This window comes from Rhodnius prolixus, unplaced genomic scaffold, assembly GCF_049639745.1.
Source record: "Rhodnius prolixus isolate KJV_2025 unplaced genomic scaffold, Rpr scaffold_11, whole genome shotgun sequence".
Classification (NCBI taxonomy): Eukaryota; Metazoa; Arthropoda; class Insecta; order Hemiptera; family Reduviidae; genus Rhodnius; species Rhodnius prolixus.
Window position 1 is genome coordinate 8,137,787 of NW_027411625.1, and position 12,879 is coordinate 8,150,665.

The 12,879-nt window shown below is 33.6% G+C and overlaps 1 protein-coding gene across 2 annotated transcripts in view; it reads right to left on the minus strand.

Moving 5' to 3' along the window:
• Smr (nuclear receptor corepressor smrter) overlaps nt 1–12,524 on the minus strand; it is a 61,869-nt gene extending 49,345 nt beyond the window's left edge. Inside the window, exons 1-8 of one of the 2 annotated variants that reach the window (XM_074137894.1) lie at nt 11,971–12,524; nt 5,731–6,301; nt 4,831–5,071; nt 4,254–4,387; nt 3,344–3,476; nt 3,077–3,268; nt 2,411–2,518; nt 2,234–2,290 (exon numbers count right to left, since the gene is read on the minus strand). In XM_074137894.1, the coding sequence (XP_073993995.1) occupies nt 2,234–2,290; nt 2,411–2,518; nt 3,077–3,268; nt 3,344–3,476; nt 4,254–4,387; nt 4,831–5,071; nt 5,731–5,816 (951 nt within the window). In that variant the 5' untranslated portion in view covers nt 5,817–6,301; nt 11,971–12,524. Of the gene's footprint in view, nt 1–2,233; nt 2,291–2,410; nt 2,519–3,076; nt 3,272–3,343; nt 3,477–4,253; nt 4,388–4,830; nt 5,072–5,730; nt 6,302–11,970 lie in introns of both variants that reach the window. The other variant, XM_074137893.1, reaches the window with a different exon arrangement.
• Between the last annotated feature and the right edge of the window lie 355 nt (nt 12,525–12,879).

Consider the following 12,879-nt stretch of genomic DNA (forward strand, 5'->3'; position numbering starts at 1 on the left):
GCTAGCTTTTTTATTGGTGGTGCATAGGAGTGCAAAGTGTTCTGAGCAGGGTGCAATAATTTTTTACCCAAAATTCCTCCAAAGTGCCGCCAAGTTAATGGTCACGTCTGTCAGTGCATCTTTTATTATCAATATCTCAGCTTTTAGTGTAAATTCAAAATTTCTTTTTGTGGTGCACATTGGTGCTAGCTATCACGAACAAAATGGAATGAGTTTCAATTCAATTTAGGGCACTTCCGGTTAAAGTTATATTTGGCGTACAATTGGTGAATTTTTACAGTTTCCGTTGTGTTGCTGGCTTATTATTGGCATTGCAAAGTGTTTCGAGCTGGGTGCAATAATTTTTTTCTCAAAATTCCACCAAAGTGCCGCAAAGTTAATGGTCACATCTGTCAGTGCATCTTTTATTATCAATATATCAGCTTTTAGTGTAAATTCAAAATTTCTTTTTGTGGTGCATATTGGTGCTAGCTACCATGAACAAAATAGGATGAGTTTCAATTCAATTTAGAGCACTTCCGGTTAAAGGTAAGTTGGCGGGAAAATCGGTCGAATAATTTGTAAATTACTTTGAAAATATGCTAATTTTTGGCATTTCCTGTGTGGGGCTAGTTGTTCTAATACTAGTACTTGCTATTTTGGAAAAAAGCGCTCCAATTTTCCCGCAAATAAGACTCATTTTTTTTGAATTTAAATTTCGCGCGGAACTTTAAATGGAAAATTGAGGCTTTTCCTTGGTGGTGCTAGCTTTTTTATTGGTGGTGCATAGGAGTGCAAAGTGTTCTGAGCAGGGTGCAATAATTTTTTACCCAAAATTCCACCAAAGTGCCGCCAAGTTAATGCTTTTTTTAGCACTTTAATTCCTTATATTTCTGAATGTGTGCATATTTTATTAGATTTTTTTTGTGGTTCTAGCTGGTGCTAGCTCTCCTCTACCTGTATACTAAGTCGCGGTTCGAAATTCAGTGTTTGCGGCAAATTCCTTTGATCTTTTGAATGGCCATATCTCCGTAATTATTAAAGTTAATGAATTTTTTTAAGTGGTGCAATGGAGTGCAAAGTGTACTTAACATAATGAAGTAAGTTTCAATCAAATCCGGCCAAATTTTTTTTGGCGGGAAAAAAACTTTAATTGCTTATTGTGGCTTTTCCTTGGCGAATTTAGATTTTTTTTTGGTGGTGCATAAGAGTGCAATGTGTTTCGAGCTCGGTGCAAAAGTTTTGTCTCAAAATTCAACCAAAGTGCCGCCAGGTTAATGGACCCATAAATATGTTCAACATAAAAATAACATAATTATTTACGATGTATTAAGTTTATAAACGTTTTAATTTTGTACAATACAAGAGTTCTTTTGTTTGTTTGTTGATTAGAACGTTTTTTATTTTTATCTTGTTTATGATCAGAACTTTGTTTATTTTTGTCTTGTTTTTTGTGTTATATATTAGGTACTTGATTAAAAATAATGTTTTGTCAAATTCTTGCTATAAGACCAAATGAATAAGTAATAAACAATGAATACAATAAAATACATATGTGTACACCACATAAATATAAGAATCGGATTCTTTGTTCTTGGTCAAAATTTATGAATGTATCTACTACCTGGTAATAAACTAACTTCTCCTTTTCGTTAATCTGAATAACTGCTAAAAAAATTGAGGTCTTTAGAATTAAATAAAAATAAAAAAAACGGAGCTATTTTCAAGAAAATCTCAAGAACTATAAAAATGCTTCAGTAAAGTTGCATTTATATCACAAGCGGTTGCACTACAAAACGGAACCAATTTGAGCTTTTTACTTTTTTATGTTAAGATATTCTGTTCAAGAACCATACACTCACACACACACACACACACACAAATAATATAGCACTAGATGGAGAACTAAAGAGTTCCTAACAAAAACAGAACTAAGGGCAGCCAGCTTGGTCTTGAATCCAATAGACTACCATTCAGCTAATCTAAATATCTCTTTTTGTGAAGCCCGAACAGTCATCAAATTGCCGGGTAAATGATTGTATGCACTCATACTAAAATCGGCAAGAAATGATTTTCTCTTTGGGCACTTCTGAACATTTTCTTCTAACGTGCAGCTTTACAATTAAACTACCGTTGTTTTGTAAGGAGCTGTAGCAATTAACTTTTTAACATGCTTGAATAGCACTCACGACTAACCAACATTCCCTAATCAATTGTTAAAAATTAACGATATAATTACAAAAATTATACTAACCAAATCAATTTTGGGGCCCAAATTTTTCAACAATGAATGTGCTTCGTGGGCTTTTCTCTGAAAATAAAAATTTAAATATTTCTTCTAGTTATTATAAAAATTCACTTATCAGATATAAGTATGTAACAACATAGTTACTGTGTTTATGTTTATGTCATTGGACCGCAAGAATCTTACCCTATTTTCTGCATATATCTTCTGCGCAGGACTATGGTGTTTTGGTTGAGGAATTTCTTCTTCTTCTTGCTTGATGGCTGGTTTCTTGGCAGCTTGCTCCAATTCTTGCTGAAATTTAATGAAAAAATAAGACGCCCCTGTTTAAAATCCAAAAATTAGTGAAAAAGAGGCATTGATTTTTTTTCTCTCTTACTTTTTTTAGTCAAAATGTATAATTAGAAAAGATTGTTTAATCACAAAAGTGAATCAGCTATTAATAGTTTTTTACAAAAATTTCTTAAAAGTACTGTGTTCAAATTTGAAAAGAATGTATTAGACATTAAATTCATTAAAGTCGGTGATTTAACTTAAGAACAAAACGAAATTAACCGCATTCTGTTTTAAAATTTCTAGTTTTCTGTAAAAACCAAAAATAAAATACATAATGGGTCAATTTTATTAAATCCAAACAACAACAACAATAATAATAATAATAATAATAATAATAATAATAATAATAATAATAATAAGTATAATAATAATTTTTTTATTATTTAATCCAACAAATTTTATTAAAAATTATTATTATCTAAATACGGTGGTCAGAACTAAAGCAGCTTTTACAGACAAGTAAAGGTCAACTAAAGTCAGTTAAATTTAAATGTCAAATCTACTGAATCTATTAACCTGTTTCTTTTTAAGTTTTGATATTTGCAATTCAGTCTTAGTGATTTCTCGATCGACTTTTGATATTCCATGAAGCAAATCATCTTTAGTTGAGCGAAAATTTGCATCTTCTTGGAGAGCTGCCGCGTCAGTGGGTAGTGTGGGCGAGATGGCCTCCACCTGTGGGTTGTACACTGCAGGCTGTCCTTCATCCTGCTGTGGATTTCACTAGGTTATTTCATATCATTCTCAACCTATTCTAATTTAAACATACAATACAAATATTACCCTTGTATCAATTCTAAGCGTACGCTGTAATTCGGTTTTTGGTTCACCTAAACGTATTTTTTTTATTGGCGTATTGAGATCGACAGGTGGCCCTGGTGGAGCAGCCATAGAGGATTCTCGATACCCATCGTTCCTGTTAACAAATTCAAATGCTTAAACAAATTCAGTTACAAAAAATGTTAAATGTTAGATCGGTTCTTAGTAATGCGATAGTTACATAATTTTTCACCTATGATAAACCCAACAAAACTGAGATATCTTATCTAGTACTGAATGAGTTATTACTCATGCCATTAATTTCCATCCAAATACTTCCTCCATTACTGTAAAATAGTTTTATACAATTTTAAGGCTTAAGTCTACCACTTTCCTGCAATATTAGCATCAATTAAAACCTCAATCCGAATATAAACCACTGTTGCTGATTTGAATGCATTTTCTTGATATTCTTCGGCAGCTCCTTGTTTACATTTGCTGCTGGGACAATGGCATAATGGTGTCCCGATTGGAGCATCAGAATAGCAGGCAAAATTCGATATCTGGATAAGTAAATGAATCATATTTTCTCTAAAAGAGTACGTATTCTTTTTTGCACTTTCTCTCTCGTTATATAACCCTCTGCTTTTACTGAATTTGAAGTTATTTAAGAAAACTGTATGTACAATATTTTCGAAATTTAACTTTTCTTCTTTTGTTTCTAGTCCTTCCAAAACTATAAATGTTTGCAAATACTAGGAGTACATAATATTGGATGAGTCAAGTTGATCCGGTTGTGCAGCACAACAGATTTCTTCAAAGAGCAGACAGAAGCGTTTATAAAAGATTTGACTCTCAGTCACTGTTTAGAACAGTCTAACTTAACTCCCCCATTCGCGCATCGCCTACATACCCTAAATAAAACATGACTTACTGATGTAATCTGTTTCTTGAGAGCGATGTAAGGTACTCGGGCGACGGAAGTAGTGATATTCTAGGCTTGGACTGATTACTAACTGGCTCTCTCATGAAGTCAACATTCTGGCCACCTCTTTCGCTCACAATATTCTAAAAACAAACAGAACAGATATTTTATTAAACATACCACATTGAATCTCCAGTAATGAGGTCAGCACTTAGACTAGCAAAGGGATATTTTGGCCCTATTTGGATTCCTTATTAAGATAATCAAGGGTAACGGTGTGAATCTAAAAGGTATTAATTCCAAATTCTCCTTTCGATAATAAATTGTATTGTAGCTTATCAAGACTTAGATGTTATGAGATTTCTTAAACCCTTTGGCGCAATCGTCTCAGGCAAAGAAAACATTATTATCCGCATTACGTAAGTAGTAACTGAAGAAAAAAACAAAAGAAAATGCGTGAGCCGCTGCAGCTATGGAAATGAATCACGAACTAGCAACAACGAGGAAATGACACTATTAGGGAGGTCACTTCTTACTCATTCATGTCTCTCAGATATCTCACGCCTTAGTAAAGTAACCTTCTTACCGGAGTCCTGACTGGTGTGTAAGGATTATCCCTGTAGGCAGGCGGCGGTGTAGGGTATGGGGCGGGATGTAAGTATCTCATCTGGGAGTAGGTGGTGCTTGGGTTCTGTTGCGCGCCAGCGTACGCTACTGGTGAGTGCCCGCCACCCACCACGCCAACTCCACTTCCAGAATTGTTTCCTCGGTTAGTTGCTCCTGCTGAGCCAGATTTGTAACAAATTTCTGTACCTTGCCCTTGGTTTCTGTAAATAAATTTATAAAATAGATAAGTACACTTCAATCACCACAAGGGAGGATAAGTGAATTACCAGATAGATACTCAATCTAAATTCAGTTCGAGAAATGCTTGACAAGCAAAATACCTGGTAGCGATACACTGTATAACCCAACATTTGCATTTTCACCACCTAATTAATGTTCAAGTCTTTAATGTGGTGCTCTCTCACAACATATATTGTTAAAGGCACATAAAAATTAATACCCAGCATTAGCTAGTCAAAATTAAAATCGCTCCATGGATAATGTCACCATAGACGAAAGCGTGCAGGTTTTGGACTGCTTACCGTATTTTGCTGTAATAGCAGCGACAAAGTCAAATGTGCACTCTCAATAGACATAAATGCTTTTTAAGAAATAGAGCGCGGAGCAGGAACGAAAACAAGCACATTGCCGTCGGCTATAGCATGTAATAATGACTTCTGAAATATGATGAATTCTGCAAATATTACTTCCGGTAACCAGATTTTCTTCAAACTTGGAATTCTAGGGTTATGCCTTTACTATTACAGATAGCAGAGCTATGTATTGTGCTGAAGGCACTTGAGGCATTAAATTTTAAACACTCCAAGTTAAAAGTTAGAACAATGAATATAAAAAGAAATAAATGAGATAAGTAAGTTACCTAAGAATGCCAGGGGATCTTGAGTAAGACATCTGCGATTGGGAAGGCATAGTGGCCGCTCGCTCGTAATGTACAACTGCTTCCATAAATAAGCAGGTAAATTACATAAAAGCCACTTCCAAACATCACAATTCTGCACTCGATTTTAGTATATTTTCTTCTTAGGAGCTTATAATTTCTCTTGTGTCACTTCATTAAATATTATTTTCCTTCTACAGCTAGTTACAGAATTGCCAAACAGCTTTAATGTTCATCACATTCATGAAGTAGACTAACATTTTATTACTTTCATACAAATTTTCTCCGTTTATATTAGTCAGTTTTTAGATAAATTATAGCGGAGAGAAAATCAGTCATCATGTGGCTTTAAATTAACAACAGCACTTAAAGCGCTTATTCAAATCTTGTTTTAAACAAGTAATTTTCGCGAACACATCATCATTCCTGACCCAAAGGTGTAAATGAAACAACGTGGGTTTTTTTTCCTTCCCTTTATTCGTCTGATGGGCTGGAGATCGCATCAACAGGCAGGCAAGTTTTTAAGCCATCCTTGTGCTCATATTCACCTTTCCTGCAATAGAAACACAAACTGCCACATTAATTTACCACTTATCCAATAGCATCACACCGTCCTCTCAAACGGAGACAATGAGCTGACATTAATTTTGTCACAAAAATATTCCAGAAAATAGTAACAAATTTGTCAGGGGGTTTAAGTAATAGAAAAGCACATTCATAAAGAAACGGGACAACAAATAGGTATACTTGAGCGAGTAAACGACAAAGAGAACTCAATACCAACGACTCACTAGAACAGAGGTCAGACTGTCACACCTGAACTGACTATGCACTTTCTGTGCAGTGTAAAAATTTGAGAAATAGATGGGATTACAAGGCAAAGTTTAACATCCCTAAGAAGGCTATTGAATGTAAGAATGAATAAATCAATAAATAAGAGATTTCTTACCAAGTTAGCCTTTTAATTGAAAATAATCCTAACAAGAAATCCTGTCACCTCGGCACTGAAAGGTAAACGAGGAATGATTAAGAAGAAGAAGAAGAGATTCTGTACATTTTAGTACCGTACCGATTCATGTTTTACCTTCATATTGGTTTGTATTGCGGCTACAGAAAAAAACAAAAAATCGTTGGAAACAGCAACGCACAAGTATTTCACCAAAGTCACGATGGCTTACAAACTGCTTTAGAAGCAGACTAAATCTCTAAGACAGGATATTTCACTCATTGTCTCTCAACCATGAACCATTCCGCATTATGTATATAGTACAGCTCTATATAATACAGTTTTAAACCCCTAAATCTCTGGGGCTTGATGACATTTTTTCTATATTATTGTTATAATCCCTTGAGACCTTTAAAGTTAATCATTATCCAGAAACCTAGATTGAAAACTTAAGTCCAGGCGAAGGCACATAGGTCCACGAGCCTCTCCTCATTTTTGCTGAAAACTATGGAAAATTTGTTAGACATAACAGGAAGAATGGAGCCTTGAATAAGTAACCCCTACACTACATACAATCCGCCTATTTGGCAGAACATTTTTGTGAGACCACCTTTAACTGCTTAGGCAGCGAATTGGGAGTGGTCGTCTTTAGCAAAAAGTAGCTCTAGGGATGTTATTGAACTTATGAGGCTGTGTTGTTGAGCACACCCTTCAGCTTCTTTATAGCGATACGAGTAAAAAAGCATAGATTAGAACTCATAGCTACTTGGATGAGTAAGTACCATGTTCGAGTAGACTATTATTGGTTGCTCTCTTTGGAAAACTATAGCCCATGATAATGGTCGCAGGATGCCCTCAGGGTAGCTGCTGCGGTGCATCACCGTTAACGAACTATTATAATAATTTACCAGTTCAGGTGTACGCAGATGACGTTTCCGTAATGCTTAGGAGCGTGCTTTAAAACTTTGTTAAAGCTCCTTCAAGAGTGCTGGTTCTATATGAAGGATAGTGATCCGTTCTTAAAATACTGTACCATTCACCCAAAAAAGGGGTGGAGCATTCAGAAATTTCTCGGCGAAGTTCTAAGTATAAATAAATAGTGTGGTCAAATACCTTCATTGTAACCATAGATTCTAAATTCACTTAAAATGGAGAATTAGCTAAAACATTACCAAAGGCCAAACAGCCTCTATATGTACTTCTAGAGCCCGTAGAGGAGACTAAGAACCAAAATGACTAATTGCCTGCACCTACAACAGTTGTTCCTATCTTAATTTACGAATCCTTGGATTATTGGGCAAAAATTAAACAACACTTTGTCAACGAAGCATTTGCTTAATTGCAGAAATTGGCATATCAGAGATTACAAGATCTTAAACCTTTGAAGAATTTGATGTTGAAAATTTCTTTTACATTCAACTTAAAGTTCAGATAGCTCAATTCGAGTCCCATTTCTTTAGATCCATGGCACTTAGTTTGCGGAAGAATATTCAAAAATTAATTTCGTCTTGCAAAAACCAGATCGATTTGCTTACCAAAACACATACACGTCCATGGGCTAAAAAACAAAATTTGCATTCAGATGTGTTCAGAACAGGGATAAAAACACAATTTAGAAAATTATGCATTCCTGAGATAGAGCCCTATGATAAAAACATAGAGCTCCAAAAACTGTTTATAGTTTTACAAATTTTATCTCTCTCTAATTACGATATAAAAGAAGCCTACCAAGCTTTTTGATTGGTTCTGAAATAAAAGAGACATTTTTTATCCTTTGTAAAAAAGTATTGTTTTCAAAATTAGTGCCTCTTGTAGCTCATTGGTAGAATTTGACTTTAGCAGACTTATAGAATTATATTTAACTATAAAAAGAACAAAATACTAATTCTTTATTTAACCATAGAACTTTAAAGGACTATGCATTTCAACTTAGTTTCCGATGGGTGGTCTGTCACATTTTAATTCTATTCCGCAACGGTTGGTTCTATTCTATACGCTGTCCAATCTATCCCAAAGTAATCCACAGATTACCTCAGAAATTAATGAGCTGGACTTTGAATTTTCATTGTTAGAGAAATAAACGTTTTCTACTGAAGAGATTGAAAAATCTCTGATAAATCTTTCATTATTATTTTTCTGGTTTTAAACATTTTTGTATTTGTGGATTTCAATATTTTTTTTTAAACTCGTGGTTACGACACCATGTTCCCGTTCAAAACCCAACAGCATAGACTTATTGCGTTTACAATAAATACTCCGTTATAAATGAAATAAATAGTACAACATACTGTTCACTTATTAACAGACAGAACTGACATCCTCTTCACGCTTGGTATCATACCCCTTGACATTACTAACTTATAGACATCTGGCTCCAACAGAGTCACTTAAAATACTATAAAACAGAAAAGAACACACAATAAGCTGAGAGCCAGAAACTACTGTAAATAAAACATCAGATTTAGCAGGAGCATCTATCTACCTCGCCAATGACGGATCAGAAATGGCACACCCGACGTCTGCAATACTGTCTGAATATATATGCAACACCTTGGAAACAATTGTGTCCCACAATTAAAAAAAAAAAATTCGACCAAATATTTCAAAACACGTTATGTAGTGTTGCCTCAATACTTATACACAAACAAGATATTGACACAGACAAAGTTTTGAGTTCCTAAAAAAATCTTCCACACAACTTTCACATGGGAATCTTGGATACCACATTTATTTGAAGAGACAGCAAATAATAAGGAACCTACAGAAAGCCAACTGACTACTGACATCATAATCTACAACAGTTCAATCCTACCCAACCTAAGCTGGTCGTTCTAAGACACCTAAGAAATCGACTAACTCTTACTTTAAACTCAACACCATTCGCATCATAGCTACAAATTACAGTTCAACTACCAAAATTAACAGTTAGTAATCGATTATTAACAACTTATTACAAACTTAAGACCAAAACATTAGCATATCTGACATATTCGCCACTGTTACTTACATCGGAAACAACTTTTTCAAAAACTAACCCACAAAATCGCGTTTTGGGTCCAAAAAAAAAACAACTGAGAAACAGGATATATGCAAAAATATAAACAGACAACCTTCGTGATAATGCGATATAAAATAGGTTTGTCCCGAATGTAACAGCACTTATTTCGATCGGAGCAGGAAAAAAATAATTTAAAAAACATGTACAAGAACCCATCTATCCGATAGTACATGTACAACAAAATCTGTTTTAGTCTGCTAAACTTACGCAAACCCCCTTATTACACCACAAACCAGATCATATTAACAACACACTGATACTGCCACTTCTAGGAAAGATAAAAATGTGTATGGACATCTCAAAAAGAATAAAAATACAAAGAAAAAGCCATGCTCAAAAACAAAAGAAACGAACAAATTACTGTGGCATATACTACTGTTTAGAGGAGATCTCTAAATATTGCTGGTTCATGCATTCGGTGATTAATATTCATCGAAAATTATATTTAGTTTAAAATATTACAACCTCACATAAAAGAAATAAATAAAGGAGTTCTTGAGATCAAATTCACTTCTTTCCTCCTGTTAAATGCAACCCCATATACACGATTCTCGAGATGTAATGATTTCTAAACCAACTTTTTATAGAAAATAATTGTTATTAGCTAAATTTCACAATTTTTGCAAAAATGTTTCACTGATTAATAACAATCTAAGACCGTACAATACACACCAAACCTCCTTTAACTGCTCAAAAATATGGATAGGTTCGCAGGTGCTGAACAAAATCAAAGATGAAAATTGTTCCTTTATATTTAACAAAATGTTCTTAAAACGTTCGTTCTCTTGTTTTTCCTTTCAAATGTTCAACAAAATTTTATTGCTTCTGAGACATTACTTTAAAACTAGTTTGTTAGGTGTAGGCATTGAGAACTCGCCTTCTCCATTAACCAAACTGGTGTGTGTCCTCACTAAGACTGTAATATACCACAACCATTGGACATCGCTGATCTATAAGGATAGAAGGCATTCAAAACAACTTAACTTGCATGGCTTTGATCAACAGCAAACAAATTTCGCGTCTAAAAGGTAGCCCACGACTACCTTGCTTAAAGCTATAATTTATAATTAAGATACTGATGAATACTGATTTCATAAACATGTTTATATTCTTGCTTTAGTTCCTTTCGACCACCATTTGGTACGACAGAAATTCTTTGCGAAAAAATTAATTAACATATACAAAATTGCAACTGGAGTGTAAGAGTTTTCTGATTCCAAATCTAGAAATGTTATGAGCGAAGGATCCAACAGCTGGCAGAAAGATGCCTTAAAACAGTTTATCATACTTTGTATGACATAAATATTCATGGATATTAATAAAAATTTATTCTTTATCGAAAAACTGTCATATTTAGCCAACCCGTTAATTTTTTAAAACACTAGACACATAAGGTTGGAATATTGGGTTCAATGAAACATAGTTAACTTTGGTTTGGTTGTGTTTACTACAAAGATGACTTCTAACCTCTAATTGTCAATAAACAAAACTTAAAGCGTATTGTTTTAAAGAAGTATATTGAGTTAAATTCTTCTTTTTTCGCGTTTATAACAAATTTATGTTAAAATAATTGTAAACGTTGCTACTAATACACAGTTTTTATAAAAAAATTGTGATTTGTTATAAACGAAAGCTAACCTACATTAAGTGGCTTTAATTAGAAAACGTATACATTCTCATATTTATTTGGACTAAATTGGAATAAATGCTTTTAAAAAACATGATATCAGGGGTAGCCATAAGACGAAACGTAGAAAGTGAAACACAACTTACGTGATACATTTTGTAAGATGAGCAGTAACATAGCCAACAAAGGCATACATATTAGTATCATTTTTTGTAAAAACAAAACGGAAAAGAAAAGTTACGTATGGTAGTAATCAATTTTAATTAATGAAAATAAAAGAATAATAAAGGCATCAGCTTGGTGGAGTACAAGATAATTCGATTATATAAGGTTACTCAAAATGGGATCCTATTGTAAGTCACCACCTTCAATAAAGACAACTAATTTATTTGTAAATAATTCCATTTACTTTTTCTTTTTTTTTTATTGTGCTATTTTACTATCTGCTAAGAGATATTTTAGATACAACGAATTATTAACATTTTTAGTTATGTAAAAGCTAATTGTATATGTAAGTCGGAGGTTTCCTCTTGTTTAAATTAAAATATTATTTCAACATCTAAATCTAATATGAAATTCAAGAATACATACCATAAAGATGTGATAACAAAACTGTTCAACTTGCAACAAACGAAACTTAGGTAGTCACAAATCAAAGAAAAATGTTATTACTTTTATAGATCCTCGAACTTTGTTCTGTTTCTAAAGTTGCTTTCAAACACACAAATAATTAAATGTAAACCCGTGCAACATTACGATACTTTGCTGCCTGACTTTTATTGGTGTCAGCTGGCTCTCTCAAAGAGCACTGTTTACACGCATGCTAAACCAAGAAAATAACATAAACACTGCTATCAAAGCCACAAAACAAAGAAATAGTTGTCAAAAGTAACACTTCGCACACAGCAAGTACTGTTTTCTTTAACCAAAGTAGAGATTTTAACACTTAATAGTTTCTAATAACTCTAACAATAATTACAAATTGAAAACGTCATTATTCAAAGTCATAAATGATAATGATAAAAACAAATACACTATTTCTCGTGAGTAATGCAGATTTTAATTGTAAAATTTCACTTTTTTAGAATGGGTTATAAACTGTGTTGGTGAGAGCAAGCAAACAACTAGACTCGGGCGAGTCGACCGCAGCGCCGGGGGTGAACCACCGTCCAGGTCAAATCTCCTCTTTTACTCTAATGTATTTAATACTGTCAACACCTCATAAAAACATATCCATTTAAATTTCTAAAATTAATTTTTTCCAAAATATAAATAAGTAATTAACACACAACGTATCTGCCATTACCGTAACCGAACCCACCAAATCTCGATGTGTATTCAAGAAGTAAAACTTTTGTCATTTCAAACCGAATGTTCTAATTTTACGTTAAATTGTATTATTTAAAACATTGTTAATCTACTAATTTTTAAACACTAGTCAGATGCTAACAAGAAAACACTTCACATTATGTGGCATTATTGTTGGTAGCGCTGACAAAG